This window comes from Argentina anserina, chromosome 2, assembly GCF_933775445.1.
Source record: "Argentina anserina chromosome 2, drPotAnse1.1, whole genome shotgun sequence".
Classification (NCBI taxonomy): Eukaryota; Viridiplantae; Streptophyta; class Magnoliopsida; order Rosales; family Rosaceae; genus Argentina; species Argentina anserina.
The window spans coordinates 26,559,420-26,576,954 of record NC_065873.1 but is presented as its reverse complement, the minus strand read 5'-3'; the positions used below and the strand labels follow the sequence as shown (position 1 = coordinate 26,576,954).

Here is a 17,535-nt window from a genome sequence, read left to right as displayed (position 1 = left end):
ATGGAAAGAACCCGAGGCACTGATGCACCTAAAATATGGTATTTTCCTTCGATTTCCTCATTAGAACAGTATAAGTTCCTTAATTCAAAGAACCTCACCAAAATTGACGGCAGTGTTGGGAGCCACGGAATTCGGCAACCCATTGGTCGTCATTCCTCCAAGCAAAGTTGTCAAATTTAGGTTTGCAGAATCTTTCACAATTTGAGATTAGTGGTAAATATATACAAGTTTCATGAAGATCAATCACAACAACCGCAGTGTAATATGTGCTTCAGTGGTGTACATACACAAGCAACACGTGCATATCACGTGACTTTTAAGAAAACCATCTTTTAGTCTTCATCTGCTCCATTCGGTAAAGAGGTAAAAACAGTAAATAAAACTTTACCATCACCATTTAATGGACACGTGGGACTCCCAGTTCCCTCAAATTTGTGATGAGTGTTCTTGTATGCCTGCATTTGAATCGTCAGCAATTGTTGTTTAAAGTCTGCTCTAGAATAGGGTCTCAATCTCGGTAACAAATCGGAAGTCATTCAAATCTTTAAGTCTGATTTTATTAGGCAATTAAGCAAGTCGGTGGGGATTTCAATAGCGTCATTTCATTGCACCCATTTGAAATAACAATTACGAAACCAAAATCATGGATTGTGTTTGTGTCGTAATAATGAAGAAAAGCAATTGGCAAAAGTGGAAGGACTTGTTACCTCTTAGTTTAATAGAAGAATAATCAGACGAAGCCATGGGAAGACACTCGACAGATCAAGCTCTAAAACAAACCCAATCAACCTAAAATCCAAATTCTCCCTACCACAACCCCAATCAACCTAAACATAGCTCCAATTCACCATCACAAAGCACTCAATTCACCATCACAAAGCACCCAATTCCCCCGACCACAATGAGTATTGACCTCAACTTGTCTCCACACAAACCTGATCTCTGCCATGTGTCCACCACATCTCCCTCTCCCTCATTAAACCCAATCAGACCGAGATCCAAAAAGACTCCCCCCCCCTTTCCAATTTCCCCTAATTGCTACAACCCTAATTTTTATGGGTTCTTCAAACAGACGAGAGAGAGAGAGAGACCTCAAGTTCAAAAGAAAAAAGCATTTCACTTGAAGGTGAAAACGTAGAGATGTAAACCTTATAGGTTTTTTTTGTTAACAAACGTTGACTTTTAAAACAACTACTGATGGAAACTTGATCTAATGGCGGGTGCTTCATAGTATTTATTTATATAAATACATAAAAGACTAAGATTGTCTCGATAGTAATAAGATATTGAACGGTGCCTACACTTCGTGGTGCATCCAATATGTTTCCTCACAACAACTATGTATTCATCGATGTATGCGTGCAGCGACCCTAATCCACCACAAACACAGCTCACGTGTATTTCAAGACAGCTCTCTCAGTATGTATAGTATGCAGTGCTGCACAACAGCTAAACCCGAGAAATAGAAGCATAAAGAATAACAACTCTAAACAATAACAATTAAAAAATGTAAGGTGTCTGAATTGAACTTTGTATACCCCTAACATTCAATAGTGCATAGATCAATTTGATACCACTAGGTGATCAGGACCATATGAACTCAAAACAAATTGTGTAATTTCACATGCAATTCATTGGTGCATATTGCTCTGAATTGAACTTTGTATACCCCTAAGATTCAATAGTGCATAGATCAATTTGATACCACTAGGTGATCAGGACCATATGAACTCAAAACAAATTGTGTAGCTTAATCTTGCGGAGACAAGCCCAAGTATCCAAAGAGAGTCAGAGTTTCCGTAGTTCGCTGGTTATCTTGTATATGATGCGTTCTTACATAAGTTCATACAAGCTCCTTCCTAATTAGCCGAATTACAAGACCCTCTCATATACAAAATAACGTTATCACATCTAAAAGCACAAAAGATGATGAATATATATGAGATTATATTTCTATTTTATGATGTAAGATAATATTGTTATATTTCAAATTGTATGATAGACTTCCCTCCCTTTATATGAAATTCCATTGCTATAGTTATTAAATCATCACGATCCCACCGAAAACACTAGTTTTTTTCAAAGAATTCATATAAAATGAAAAAAAAATTAGAAGCTAATGATGGAAGACTAGCAATAATGCATGCACGTCTCTAGATAATCCATGATACTGATATAATACTTTTACCAAAGTCATCTTAGTGGTGAGTTTTAAACTATAATTTTTTCACATTGGCGCTATATGACACTAATCCATCTTTCCCACCAATTTGAAATGCTTAGGAGTTAAGAAGAAGACGAAGTAGATGCGTGGACTTCAGTGTCCCATAGCTCCCCGCTTTTAACCTAAAAAAGCTTATTCAAGAAATATTGGAAAAATGTTGCTGTTGACAAAACCGAAAAGAGTCGCATGCATACAGCACACAGTGACACCCACCAAATAGAGAGAAAGAGTAAGAGATCAGAACTTGCTTGGAATAAAGAGTTGTCTATTCTAGCTAGTGACAATTGACAAAGCCTTGCTTTGGTTTTCAAAAGGCACTAGTAGGTAGATAGATGATCGATCAGTACATGAAAGTGATGAAACAGAATTACATGTCCTTTTCTTCTTTTCCCGAAACAAAGAAAAAAAGAAAAGCACATGTCAGAGTAGTACTAGTACTAGTGGGAAAACAAACTAAAGCTGGCTGGCCTCGTCGATCTGTTGCTCATCTCATGCCTTCAGGGCGTAATGGGAAGAGCTCCAGGGTCCTATCTCCCTCAACTACGTCGTTGTTACAAGTTATAGTACTCGAATCGTCTGCCAAACAATCAAAGGCCCAGCTTCTGCACTTCCTCTTGTATAAACTGTCTTCCTCTCTCTCCAGTACCTCTTCCTGAAAATTTGTACGCATGACTGATGAGTTTCATAAGACTGGAAGTATAAACATAAACGATAATGATCTATTGACTGCGGTTGAACCCTAGTGATTACTTATACGTACGGTGGCGGTAATTACAGGAGTCGGGGTTCTTGGAGAGTGAGTGAGAGCATGGGTGCTACGTTTTTGCTTCTGTCTTTCACGTGCTTTGTGATTCTGGAACCAGTAAAAGACATTCTTGCCTTCAATCTTGCCGTACTTGCCAAGCTGAGCCGTGATTTTCTCTATCTGATGAGCATTTGGGGTCCGCATTCCTCCTCTGTACAGCATTTCCAGTATCCCTATCTGCTCTTGTGTTGGATTCCAGCGCGTCCCTCCCGGGTGCATCTCTACCTGCATCACAGAAACTTTGAAGTTTAGTTTACCTCATTCTTTGGTTTACATTATGGAATATTGACTTTTAGAGATTAAGTGACATGTTTATAAATATTCCGATTGAATATACACGTAAAATATGGGAGATATGTGTGTACCTGAGTGGGGGAGGATGAATCTTTCTTCTCATGGTCCTGAGGGGATGGTGACTTGTTTCTAGGGCCACTTTCAGGTCTGATGAAGCTCTTGAGATCGAAAGGAGCGAGAGTAGTGGTTGCAGTGGTGTCGGAGAGTTTGGGAGCGAGAGGGCGTAAGCGCTTGCATCCAAGGCTGAGGGAGGGCTCAAGATTGGTGGTGGATGAGTCCCAGAATCCACGTGCGAACTGACGCACCTTCATGCTGCTCATTCCCATGGTGGACTGATTGATAGTAATAACCAGGAGTTATATAGGGTGAAGAAAGAAGAAGGTGATGATGAGAGAATTAAAGAGAAAGGAATAAAAGTGGGAAATGAGGTGGTGCTTAGGAACAACCAAGACCAAATGATGAGGTGCGGTTGACTTGAGATTTGCCACACAAAAAATATGAGTAAAGAGAGACAGATCTAACTAGCTATCTCAAAATAATTAGCTGATAGAGAAAGCAATAACCAAAGCAAAGCAACAGAGAGAGAGAGAGAGAGAGAGAGAGAGAGAGAGTATCTAATATCTATGAACTGCTATGAGAAGAAATGAGCGTGTGGGTGAGTGAACGAGTGAGAGTGTGTTTGAGTGTACGTATGTGCGTTCGGGTTGGCCCCGTCAAATCGGGTCGTTTTTTTCTTGCTTTCATGATAAGGTGTCCATGCTTTTCGGTGGCCTCTCTATCTCTCTCTCTCTCTCACAGCTTTTTTCCTCACTAAAAAGCGATAGGGGAGAGGGAATGAGAGCAAAAGATTCCTCCCTTCAATCCCAAAATATTGAAAATGAATGGGAATTTCAGACCCAAAATATTTAAATTGGTCGGAATTACATTGCTTTGTGTTTGGCTAGGGGCCTTTGCTTTTCCCATGACAGATACGGATATAGATGAATGAATGCTGTCGTAGATAGTCTTCACTCTTTATATATGCATTTCGGAGTTGTATACAAACGTTGAAAATCAAGACCACCAAATCTATATGAATGCATGCCAATTATACCCTCTTCACTTGGTTCTTTGTTTTGGGAACTGTATGTCTTGTAGTTCCCAATTTCCCAAATAGTATGTTTAGCTTTATATATATAATAGCCAGCCCTACTTTCTTCTTTTGCCATATCTCTGTCTGCAAATATAGAATTCCTGCAAGCTAGTACGTATTTTTCTTACGGACCTGTGGTGGTTTTAAAGTTTCCCACTTGGGGAAGAACTAATGATGGGGTTGGGGTAGTGGAAATTACTGCAATCAAACATTCAAGCACAGTGAATTTGTTGGAGTGATTGCGAATTACACGTGTGCTGGATGAATTGTGCAGATGAAGAAGCACTCAATTCATTCAAGAACACCATATTACGCAGTCGACATGAATCATCACAAATTAAACACCTGCGTGCACAAGAATTATGATCGAGTTAGTTCGATCATTTTATGTTGCAGGCTACGAGGGCCCAAGAGCGGTGATGTACGTGCATTAGTTTTTCGTATAAATTGGCTTGGTTCAGAAATTATGCAGTACTACTTTAATTATGTAAATTTGAAACATACACTATGTGTGGATGCAGTTTTGCACTAGAAAAGGCTACTGGAAACTATGAACTATGAATCCGACTGCAAAAGCACAGTTGATAATGCTAGCTAGGGTTCTTATCTTTGACTGATCCTTTTCAAACGGTGAATAAAGATCGAACAGCCTTAAAAAAATCCATTGCCCATATGATCATTACCGATCAGGCGATCAAGTAACATGTAGCATCTGCATGCAGCTGGTTGTGAAATATATTTCGTGTTAATATATGCTGTGTAGATCATGTTCAATACACACGCAGAATTTACATCAACGTACAGTTAATTACACTCGTTTTACTACAAGCTAGTCTCATATATAGCAAAAACGTTTAACACTTGTATTGAATTTGTGGCGTTATTTTCTGTATTATTAATGCATGTGGACAGGTTTCAATAGTGAACCCATGATATTAAGATTTGATTGATGAAATTTGTGGAACAGCTCATTTCTTAACATTGACAAAAACAATCTCACCAAATACTTTAGCCACTAGCTAGCTAGTTGTTCAGGCCAACTTCAAGTTTTGTTCCCTCTTGTATCAGCGATAGATCGAGTTCTCCTACATGAAACTTCAACTAATTTCTAGTCACTCAACGAAGTCGAATTAAGAATCGAAGAAACCTTTGATTGCTCCCGAAAGTTGTTTCTCCATTTTTTAAGAGGCAGTGATATTATCATCTGGATCGGAATTTAAATTTTACTCATGTACATATATACTTGGCATGCAATTCGGTGAAAGTGAGACTAGTCGAATTTGATTCTCGAAAAGTGGAGGATCGTTTTTGAAAGGTGATCCTTTTCGATTTTATTGGACAGATGTCATTCCTACTAGACTCTGTGCGTGGGATAATGATACCATTGTTGACAATAAGTAAGAACAAATTAAGAAGATGAGCTTGACTCCATATATATAGTAATCCCATGTTTACCAATCTTATAAAAACCTCGATCAGTTGCCAATTTACAGCTATGCGACCTTCACTCACCGATTCACGTAAGGTCCCTTCAATCACGACATAAAAAAATTCCCTACACATATAGCATAAAGGTTGATTATAATCATTCTGCACCTATATGGCTATATATGAGGAATTATTCCCTATACTTGGTACATGGCTGATCTGGTGTTCCTTTCGAATAACTCCAGGACTTGTGTACTTTTTTAACACATCAGTCATATTAGTTAACTGAAAAATTATTATATGATCCGTTATATAATATCGTACTTTTTAATATTATTAATTATTTTTGTAAGTATCTGTTTCTGTTTCTGATTAGTTACTTATATTTAAATAATATTTTCATCTTTGACAGCGTATATATTTACCCCACTATAGAGTAATATAATTGGCTGAGTACACTACATAATAGTGTCACGTAGTGTTTCATTTATACAAAATAATTACTCTAATTAACCAAACAGATGACCGTGTCAATGTATACGATAAAGTCATGTTTATGACTTCTCATATTCGTGTCAATTACAGATGGTGAGTTTTTCTCAAGAACGTGAACTGGGATCTACTATCTTAATGCAACAATAGAACAAACTTATACTATGCAACCAATAGTTGTCCACTGAGTGGACTCCACACTGCTGATCTCAACAATCAAGCCAATTTTAAGTTTCTGGGTTCATTTTACAAAGATTTGAGAGGAAAGATAAAGTAGATATGAGTTCCTCTCTCTTCCATCACCAAGAACAGAGCACCACCATGACTCAACTCCGACACGGCTTGCCTGCTTCCAACGAGACCGTTCACACCTCTGCGCCATTATGCAACACCGGAACCCAATTCATGCAACCGATAACTGATATCCAAAATAATCTTTGGACACCTAAACTTTCTTCCTCGCAATTTAGGGCAAATCCTCTTCATAATAAGGGGATGCTCAAGCATCCCCAACCAATCACAAAACAAATAGTAATATATATATATATATATATATATATATATATTAAATAAAAGCATCCTCTATACCTACATACACTCAACATTTTCACATGCACACATAATAGTAATGAATTAAATTCACTTTTTTTCCAACATCAAAGACTAAGGCCTTAATTCCTAAACTAAATCTCTGCATTAGCTCCACTATTCACCACATTACTACCGTCTTCCATTAACTACTAAAGTTGGTTTCGCGGCGTTACTCGACCAGCTCCCTAGATCGAATTGGGGATTTATAGTTTTTTTTTGTTTGACAATCTCAAGTGAAGAAGGTGATGAAATTGGAATTAGGATTTAGTTTTATTTCGTTTAATTATTTTAGTTCTTCTGATTTTGAGTTTGGATTGAGTTGAATTCTAATTGCTACTTTTTAGAATAGTCAAGGAAGAGAACAAAGAAGAAGCAGGTTTTTGACCATCCACTTCATCGATTCAAGTTGTTTTATTCATTCAATTAACATAATTAAGTATTTCTTGATGTATGAATTGATTGAATAAAATTATAGATTCCCGAATTGTTTTGTGACTTTTGTGTTATACTATTTTATCGAATTGTTTGGTTATGTATGTGCACTTATCAATTTTGGTAGCTAGTTGTAATGTCATTTTGTTAGTAGTTGTCTAATATAAGTATTTTTTTGTTCAATGATTATAGGTTATTAGACTAAGATCATGTAATATCAAAACTTCAGCCAAAACCAAGCGTTCGAAAAAAATTACTTCATGATTTTTAAGCACCGTCCAAATTTTCATTATTTACTTCTTCTTCGATTTAGAAATTAAAACTTTAAGCATCCCCGATATGACTATCTAGGATCCACCACTGCTCGCAAAGGCTCGTAGTTTCGAAAACTAATTAATCGGACAATTGTTCACTTTTCTAGGTTTTGCTAACAAACTATAAAGATTAAGAGATTGGAATTTGGGGATTTATGAAAGACTGGGGAGACAAGTGTTGCCAGTGTTGCAAATTAAACAGAGTTACGAAGTTACGTTGTGTTCCAATCCATTCAGCGTTAGTTTAAAATATTGCATACGTGTCTTAAGTCTATTCGTTGGGAACACCAGATCAGCCATGTACAAGGTATAAGGAATAATTCCTCGGCTATATATATGCTCTCACCTAAAACATATAAAAGCTCTTCTGATCCAAATATGATTCATATAATAAATAGCCAAATAGATGTGAAATAAAATTAAAGATGTCGATTTCTAAATCTAAGTTTTTGCTAAAGTTAACATGCATGCAAGTAATTAAGAGAACCACCGCCTCAATCTTTTTCCAAGTTTATCATTATCGCGCTAAATAATTGTTGTGAACCATAAAACCAAGATGGACCGGATTAATGATATGATTGATATTTTTGCATTAGGCTTTACTCATGATCAACTAGGGGATAACATGCATGCATTTCTATTCAGAGCTGTTCTACCTAATAATTCGAATTATTTGTGGGCCTTGTGTTTGAAGAATGTGAGAAATTACAAATATATATTGTTTCCCAACAAACACATTAGTCTTATACTTAACGACAATTGCAAAAGCTATTTGAATTTATATAGCAAAAAGAAGACACAACAGAAATGATCATGTGCTCATCCTAATTGGCCAAAAATGTCCGTCACATCCAATATATACCATTTGAATTGCAGGGCACATATCAATTCATGAAAATTGATTGATCATCAACTCGATCACATACCTATATGGTAATCATGTACGTTAAGAATAAGGTCATGTGTAATATTATTAAGGATGACTATGTGGTTAAATCGATCCATATAGGACAATGTCATCATAGGTAGTAGTATGATTGACGCAACCAAAAAAATGATCTGAAAGAGTAAATTGAATTTTGTCGATCACGTTTTTTCATCGAATTTTTGTTGAAAATAGTATAACAGACGGTGTGAAATTTAATCACAAAAGGTTAGATCTTTGTGAAATTTAAAATAAGCTTTTATCTTTTTCATCTTCGTTCTTCTTCCTCTGGCGTCAAGGGTGTAGACGACGGAGCCGGAGAATTGGAGTTTGGATGATGCATGCAGTTGGGAATTGCATTTGAGGGTGAACCTTCACTTGGGTGGAGGAAGAACCTCCGGTAAACTTCACAAAAATGTCGACAAAATTTAACATTTTGAAACAACAAATTAACATTATATATCAACTACGAAACTAGGGTCATCATCTATGCCTTAAGCCCCATAAAGAAACAGGAACAGGGGGGGGGTGTTAGGTATTGTGTCGGTCAAAAAAAAGTAAAAGATGGGGGAGCTTAGAAGATGTTACAGGACAATGACAATTGGTGGGTGCAAATTATGGAATTGAAGTATTTTAAGGAAATGTTTTTTCTCTTGCAGGCCAAGAAGAAGCAAACTAACTCTTTGGCATAGAAAGGAGTGCTCGACCCTAGAGAGCTAATATGAGATGGATACTTGGAAATGGTAAAAGTGTAAAACTATACATTTCTCGACTTTTAATTGAGATTTTGATTTCCCATTAGCTAATTTGGTGAGTAGTGATAAACTACACCTCATCAATTGGGATGATAATGTGGAGCAGTTTTTCATGAACAAGAGCTGGAATACAAATGAATTGGCCATGTTTTTCGACCCTACTTTGGTTAAGCAGATTATAGGGATTCCAATCCCACATTGTGATTAAGAGGACATATATGTTTGGGGTCCTTCCTATAGAAGTAAATTCTCTATTAAATCTGCCACTTGGCTACAAATTAACGAAAAAAGCAAGCATGAGCATATTGCTTTAATTAATATGATGTGGAAACTAAATTTACAGACAAAGGTTAAATTCTTTACTTGGCTCCTTCTTCGGAAAAGACTGAAAACCAGGGACAAATTGTCTCGTTTTGGTTACATTGATGATAATTCATGTTCTCTGTGTGATTTGGACAATAAGACTGCATACCACCTCTTTGGTAGCTTCACCTTCACTCATGAAGTTTGAAATTTATCTGTTTTGATACTAACATTGATTGGTCAAGTGGCTACAGGTTTTCAAGGAATTATTTTTGGATAAACCATACGGTGAAGCTTTGTTTGCCAAATCTCTCACTTTATGTTGGCAAATCTTGAAGGCAAGAAATAATGTCATTTTTAATGATAAAATAAATACCACATTAAATGTGGTGACAACAACAACTCCTACTTGAAGAACTGCTCAAGTCTTGATGATGGAAATAGTAGGAGGGGATGCGAGAAAAGCAACAACACCATTAGGTGGAACCCTCCCCCTGCAAACACTATTAAGATTACTTTTGATGGCTCAGTACATCAGAATGTTGTGCCATTGGCTTTGTTCTTCGTGATTGCAATGCAAAGCCCCTTGTAGCAGTAACAAGAAATATTGGAAGAACCACAGTCCCGGTTGCTGAAGCTTTGGCACTTAGGGACAGTTTGATCATAGCGAAGGAGAAAGGACTTCACAATCTAGAGGTGGAAGGGGACTCTAAGCTTGTTATTGATGCGGTCAATGAAGCTTCGAGTGTTTCATGGAGACTTCTTAGCATAGTGAAAGATATCCGATCACTAGCTTCATGTTTTAATTCTATATATTTCAAACACATTTTTCGGGAAACAAACTTTGTAGCTAATGTTGTTGCCAATTTTAGTCATAATTTTAATCAAGGGACTAGTTGGTTTGATTGTGTGCCAAATATAGTGCCCTTGTATTTGACTTTGTACAATGTGATACAATGTGAGTGTCCTGTGAGCTTTCTATTTAATATATTGTATTTCGTATCAAAAAGAAAAGATGGGGGACTAATAATCCAGGAGGAGTAGTAGCAATGTGAAGTTGGGTGGACATTAAATGATATCTTTGGAACCCACGCAGTGGAGCAATCGGTGGAAACCCATCATTAGTTAGCTAATAAGACATTTCCATCATTCGCACGTGTCCATTGTTCACACTCAATTTACTCTATCACTCTTACACTTGCCGCTAAAACTAAGTTATCTCCGTTTTGCATTTTCATGAAATTAAAATGGATGCATTTTGTGTGTTTTCTCTGGTGTGGAGAAGTAGAAGGGTTTATAGAGCAGAATTAGGAATGGTGATGAATGGCATGTAAGCTGAAAACAGATCGGATCGACCATTTTCCGGGCGCTATCCATCCCGGTGCATGGCGAAATGGAAAAATTAGTCAATCTTTATATTGTGCATAGAAGAAGGACATTGCATATTAAACATGATACGTACATTCAGGCCTGAGCCAACACACCGTGAATTCGTTCAATATCAAGGTTTTTCCGTTTGAATGGATTACTTCTTTTATCTCAAAACACACACCTCTGACCTCTTATTAAAATGAAGTTAAAAGTTGCCTGTATATATAGTTGCATAGAGTGACGGAGAAGGTCACCTTCAGGCTTCAGCAACGTACCTTTTATATATTGCAAGGACTTGAGATTACTATATGGCTCTAGTCCTCTATCGCGCATTTTGGTTGGAAGCCTTTTTAACTTGGAAATTGATAGGAAAGGGATTGTTGAAGCAAATGCCACTGACCATTCATTCCTGCTTTTACCATGATATGTTTATGTTGTGCAAAAATGTAAAGTGAATGCGGGAGAAGGAAGTCATCATTGTTTGGATTGAAATATATTCCCGACTAGATTTAGATGGGGCATCTGAGTTCATGACTTTATGTTCCACAGTTCTAATTCCCTCTTCTTTTTCATCATCCTTTTCCTTTTGCTCACAAAAAAGAGAGAGGAAAGAATGAAGGAGATCGAGCATGATCGAGTAGTGAGGAAATGGTCGTGTCATGTAAGAAAAAGTGGGTGCAAAGTGATTTTGTTTTGGGGAGTAAATGGATGACAGTAGTCCAAACACAATTAAGTGAATTGATGGCATTGAAAAATCTCACTATACAAACTTTTCTTAGCTTTCCCTTTCCTTCATATATTCTTCTTGCTTCTGCCTTTTTCTCTTCCTTCCATTGCCTTTAACCTATAAACGTTTTGCACAAACTCGGAGAGTTAATACTTTTACGTACAGCCCCTTCTTATAGTCTTAAACACCTCGATCCTTTCTTATACTACTTTCGTTTTAATATACATACATCCACAATATGGTAAGATAAATGACACTATAATTCTATAAATGTCACGAGAAAATATATACTTCATGTGAATTGAGTTATTTATTAGCTCATTATATGGCTGTATTTTAAAAGACGGTGCGACATACTCATACAATATTACTATTTATATATAGATCCAATATAATTTCATTTTGTGAGTAGAGAATTCATGACTATACGTGATTACTGTTCATCTTATACATAGATTAGCTCTTTGCATTGGTAGCTAGAGACTAATACATCTAGCCATAGTTTGTGTAGCATATTCACATAAAGCTAACGTTGTACCATAAAACTTTTATATTATAAAATCATGAGATTATTATTGTTATTAAGGATACAATAATAGAATCGGGAAGCCCAAATTATGAACAGTGACAATTATGCAATTGCTACAGTATTCTCTTATTGGGTTGAGAGGCCTGCATATTGGTCGGTTCTGCTTAAAGTTAAAGCGACAGTGACCCGATTGAAATGACTCGTCTTGTCTTGTCATTTATCCCGTACAATTTCAAACATAAGAGCTGGTTCTCCCAGTTTTTACGGAGTCGACGGCGACAATGTCACCGTTGATGCATGAAGTCCTCGGTTCCATCGTGGTACATATATATGGCACTATACGACCCGTATTGTGTGTGCATGCAAAACTCAGATGAAACAAGGACATCATGATCGAGAAACCTACCTGGGTGAATACGTTCTGGGTTTAATTAGGATTTAGGGTTTGAGGTAGGTATTTAACTATAGTAAGAATTAGATCGGGCCTAGACACAATTATGTGTCAGTTCAAAATGTTCGTCAGCTAATTAAGGATGACATGGTGCTGTTTGTTTTGTACATGCATAAACGATAGAACAGACTTCAATCTTGGTTGCAGCTCGATCAGTGATCATGAAATATATTCGATCTTTGAATCTTTGATTGACCTCCCCAGCTCCTACTGGACAAACACACATCAATTAGTGGCAAACACTAATTTGTTTTCCTAGACTGATTCTGCTCTATGCCTGGTAAGAAGCTTCTGCAGATGTATATGATCATGTTTCTATTCATGTTTAATCGTGAAAACTTGGATCTGAAACTGCTTAATTATGTATCTGATCTCCTAAGAGAGTTTTCGAATATCTGCTTAGACTCGTGGGCTAGCTTAATTTGTTCTATTACTGATTCCTAAAACAAGACCTTTCTGAGATTCTGACCTTCACTTCACGTATCAGTGTTTTTATATATCCATCCTTAATACTCTGCTTACACAATTTCTGTCCCTTTACCAACTTTTTGCTGAACAAGAAGAAAAAAACAGCACTGATTAATTTTTTCTACGAATTAACACATATGATATGATATTGTGACTCAGTGTAGTTTATATAATCCAATAAAATGAATAATTTGCTATATCACCAGAATGGTGAACTCATCTTACCGGAAGAAAAGTTATTAATTAACTTTTACAGGGCACAGCACCACTGTCAATTCTGTTAAATCACAACACCGGCCTCATTGGAGATGGTGTGTCATTGTTTGGTTTGTCCCTTTCTTTCTTGATTAATTGCCTTCAATGTGAAGGAGAAGTCGATATAAATTGACAAATAGATATGCTGATTTTTAAAGTCTTGTATTCATGCTTTGGCATCTAGTATCTATCACTATCGTAGAGTCATTTTCTGTTGTTTAGATCTTTATGATTATATGCTTAATGGACTCCTATCATATATGTTGCTATCACATAGCATCCATTATTGTTATAAATCAGTTTGTGTGTGTGTGTGTGACTTTTTTTTTTTTTGGAGAAAATGTGTGACCTTTTATTATACAAGAAAGAGTCAATGCTAGCTATATATATGATCGACGCCCCCTTGTATTTGCGAAGAGACTATCTATATCTATCTGACTGGCCCTTCAACATCTATGTATCTTGGATTATAAGCAATTACCCTTAATTGCACGTTGGATATCATTTTCTCATTTTTCTTTTGTTTAATATTTTGACAGTGGTTAAATTGGTGGCATATTCATTTTATCTCAATGTATGTCGATCGAGGAATTAAGAAAGAAAAATAAATGTGAAAATTATGAAGTAGACAAGCAGCTAGAGGCTATATATTGACGTAATTGAACCTCACCTATAAAAGTGAGACAATGAAAGGGAGGTAGAACCTAACTTCTCCAAGATTTGGCAGCACTTAAACACGCTTATCTCAACATAAGAATGCTTAATTCAGTGCTTACAGTCTTAGTTCTTGTGACATGGAGAAGTCTGTTGGGACCATAGTATTTATCTGTGTAGACCTTGGGTTTTTTATAGCTTTTGTATGTGGTGAAGGCGTGAAGCACTACTTGTTATATAGCTGAAGTAGTACATTAATCTCCACACAGGATCTTCATATTAGGATTTGATTAACGGAGGAGGTTTAATTAGGTACGTGTAGTCTTTTACTTCTGCGCGGAGTAAGGTCACCCTGGCGCTTGGTTCGCATTGGATGTTTGGTCATGTTTAATCAGCAGAATTTCCACAGCAATTCCCATCCGATATGTTTCTTAATCAAAGAAATTAATGAAACATAATCTTCTCGGTAATTGAGATAACATGATGATCGATTCTTTTCTGATTTTCTCAATAGTGTACAGTGCTGTTAATTGTTTTGATTGTAAAGCAAGGTAGATTAGGTTTTCAAATAAAAAATGTGGCTTTATGAATCAAAAGCTGAATGTGTAATCTGTCAAGAGAATCTCCTATATGTTTACGCCACCGAAGTGCCACTTTTCTACAAAGGCAAGTTATGTGCTGAGACATTTCGGATGAAGATCAATGATAAAAGTTTTATAACCAGTTAGTGTCAATAGACGACTGATTTGCATAACAAGATGGCAATTCTAGTTTAACATCTTGTCAGAAACTAATTTTCGATAGCTTTACGTACGTGTTATAGAGATAAACACCACCCAAACATATGCCTTGACTTAGCTGAAATTATTTCTGTCAAACCTATTGACTGAGGAATTCCAGTATTCCTCCGTCAATATATAAATTACTCATATGTCAATTAATCATATGTTAATTGATTCGTAAAACATGGTGCTTGAATCAATCACCCCACTTAAGGAAAAACAGAAAATGGAATTCATGTAGTTGATCATGAGGGCAATCAAGCTTCTAATACTCTTGCTAATTTCGGTGCTTCTTCAGATAATTTTATTTGGTAGGATTCAGTTGCAGATTTTCTGATGAGTCATTGTAATAGAGATCGATTAGGATTTCCTAATTTTCATTTTCGTTACCTGTTTCTTAGTTAGTTGAGGGATCATTGTGTTTGTTATTCTTTATTCCTCAATTATTTATTTTTTTCGTTTCAATATATTTTCGTACGAGAATGTTGGTCCTCTTTACGCTTACCAAAAAAAATTGTAGTTGATCATAATAATAATGTAAAAATCAATGATAACCTTATTTCTCTAGTGGGGGGGGGGGGGGGAATTCCTTAGCAGATTCATAGCGCTGTAATTATTTAAATAGAACAGTTGCGATATGATAAGGCCTATAAGATCCAAGAAGACCGTAGATTATAATTCTAGTTGATATACGAAAGTCAAGAATATGAATAATACAGAGACAGTTGGGCAGCCAGCCGGCCGCAGATTTGGCTTACAAAGAGAGAAGAGAAACAAAGAAAGAAAAGGAATCGATCACCATCCTTGTACACATAATAAAACTGAGGTTTTGGTCCCCATACAGATCACAGGCCAAGCCTTCAGGTTTCTCATTCCTCATTAGTAAATATGCTCATCCATAATACAGAACTATAATAGTAAATAAGCACTAATTAAAATGGGAGAAAGGAAAATAAAAAAAAGCCCCACCGTCCATGATAAAGCTTTCACTACCAATACTACGAGTCCTATCATGAAACTATGTTAATGGTGAGAGGGACATAACCTCCCTGATTGAAGACCATCTCCTTCATAGCTACCTCATACTTCGCACCACAAGCACGTCATAGTTGCTACCCGCTTCTTTGCTTCCTCTTCCTCCTCCCTTATCTCCTTATCTACTCGCCTTGTTTGGCAACTTACTCATCAAAATCAAATTGAGATGATAAGAGTCTGTAACCAAATACCACGAAGTAGGCCACCGGTGTTCCTTTCCCATTTTGTTCTTTTGCTCAAACTCGGCCGGGTCCAGAATCGATACCAACCGCAGAGAATGATCCTCCGTCTCCATCCACCAAAACCATACAAGCAACTAAATACGTTGGAATCGAACGAATTTATTGATGATCGACCCCAATAACTAACTATTGCTAGCTCTTCAAGCTGTTACAGTTTCACGATGAAAAACCAAAACTGGTGTACTGGTGTAGTAATCAAAACAGCATCAACCCTTTTTGATTCTGTTTTCTAAGACCCCAATAATATCTCCTTCTACGTATATCTATTTATCCATCTCTCACTTATTGCACAAAGAGGGTAGCTATATGTTCATCATCAACTGAGATATGTGGAAATATATAGAAGAAGAAACCAATAATGAAAAAAACGAAAGGAGAATAATATTATAGACAGTTGGGATCAGTCTGATCATCATCGTGCCTAGGAAACAGTTTGATCAGTTGTCATCGGAGTTTTCCGGGTCCGGGTACTCGTTCAAATCAGGCTTAACCTGAGAACCAAACCGGGAGCCGGTTTTCGACTGCGACGACGGCGACCGGAGAGCGGTTTGGAGAGCGTCGACTTTGGCTCCAACCTCGGTGGCCTTCTTGCGTATGGAAGCGGATGACATGTCATGCAGCTGGCCTTCTTGGAAAACCAACTCCGGGAAGTTGAGTCTCGCAGAAGGGCCTCGGAGGTAGAAAACGGCGGTGTCGTAGGCTCTAGCGGCGGCGACAGGAGTTGTGTAAGAACCAAGCCAAATCCTGGATCGCTTGTTAGGTTCTCTAATCTCGGCCACCCACTTGCCCCACTTCCTCATCCTTATTCCTCTGTAGGGCTTCTCCTGGTTGTCATCGCTCTCGTGTTGTCTCTTCTTGCGCTTCTCTAAGCTCGTCGTCGTCGATGAAGAAGACGATGACGAACAAGTGTACTCTCCTTCCATCCCAAGAAAACGAAACCTCTGTAGCTGGCTTGGCTGCTAATATGATATTGATTCCCTTAGCTTTTCTCTCTGGCTTTGCGGTATCTAAGCTAGCTTTAGAAACCAATACAAAAACAAAACTCAAATGAATGAAGGATGATTATATATTAATATGAGAATGAAATTCAATATAGGACGAGAGGGAGAGAGAAGGGATTTAGTTTTCGTACTTGGCTGCTAGTGTGGCGTATGGGCACGGCCGCCACGTTGATATATATTGAAGATAAGTACAAAAATGGCCGACATATTCCATCATTTGCTCCCACCTTTCACCTTTGCCCTAAGCTTTCTTCTTCTTCTTCTTCTTCTTCTTCTTCTTCGTTTCTCTCTCGCTCTTTCCCAATTAGGCACTGCTGCTAGGGCT

General features: G+C 37.2%; 2 protein-coding genes across 3 annotated transcripts; both read right to left on the bottom strand.

Moving 5' to 3' along the window:
• Positions 1–2,459: 2,459 nt before the first annotated feature.
• LOC126785252 (WUSCHEL-related homeobox 4) lies at positions 2,460–3,706 on the bottom strand. Of its 2 annotated transcripts, none has more exons than XM_050510881.1 (3): positions 3,395–3,706; positions 3,000–3,254; positions 2,460–2,876 (listed from the first exon to the last, which is right to left on the bottom strand). In XM_050510881.1, exons 1-3 carry the CDS (start codon positions 3,647–3,649, stop codon positions 2,709–2,711), a joined length of 678 nt encoding a protein of 225 aa, XP_050366838.1. In that variant the 5' UTR covers positions 3,650–3,706; the 3' UTR covers positions 2,460–2,708. The 2 variants fall into 2 exon arrangements, with proteins under 2 accessions (XP_050366838.1, XP_050366837.1); XM_050510880.1 differs by having other exon boundaries at positions 2,985–3,254; positions 3,395–3,699.
• A 12,065-nt stretch (positions 3,707–15,771) lies between these two features.
• LOC126785256 (ethylene-responsive transcription factor ERF011-like) lies at positions 15,772–17,535 on the bottom strand. The gene is made up of 2 exons (XM_050510885.1): positions 17,342–17,535; positions 15,772–17,225 (listed from the first exon to the last, which is right to left on the bottom strand). The coding sequence occupies exon 2, from the start codon at positions 17,130–17,132 to the stop codon at positions 16,647–16,649; it is 486 nt and encodes a 161-aa protein (XP_050366842.1). The 5' UTR covers positions 17,133–17,225; positions 17,342–17,535; the 3' UTR covers positions 15,772–16,646.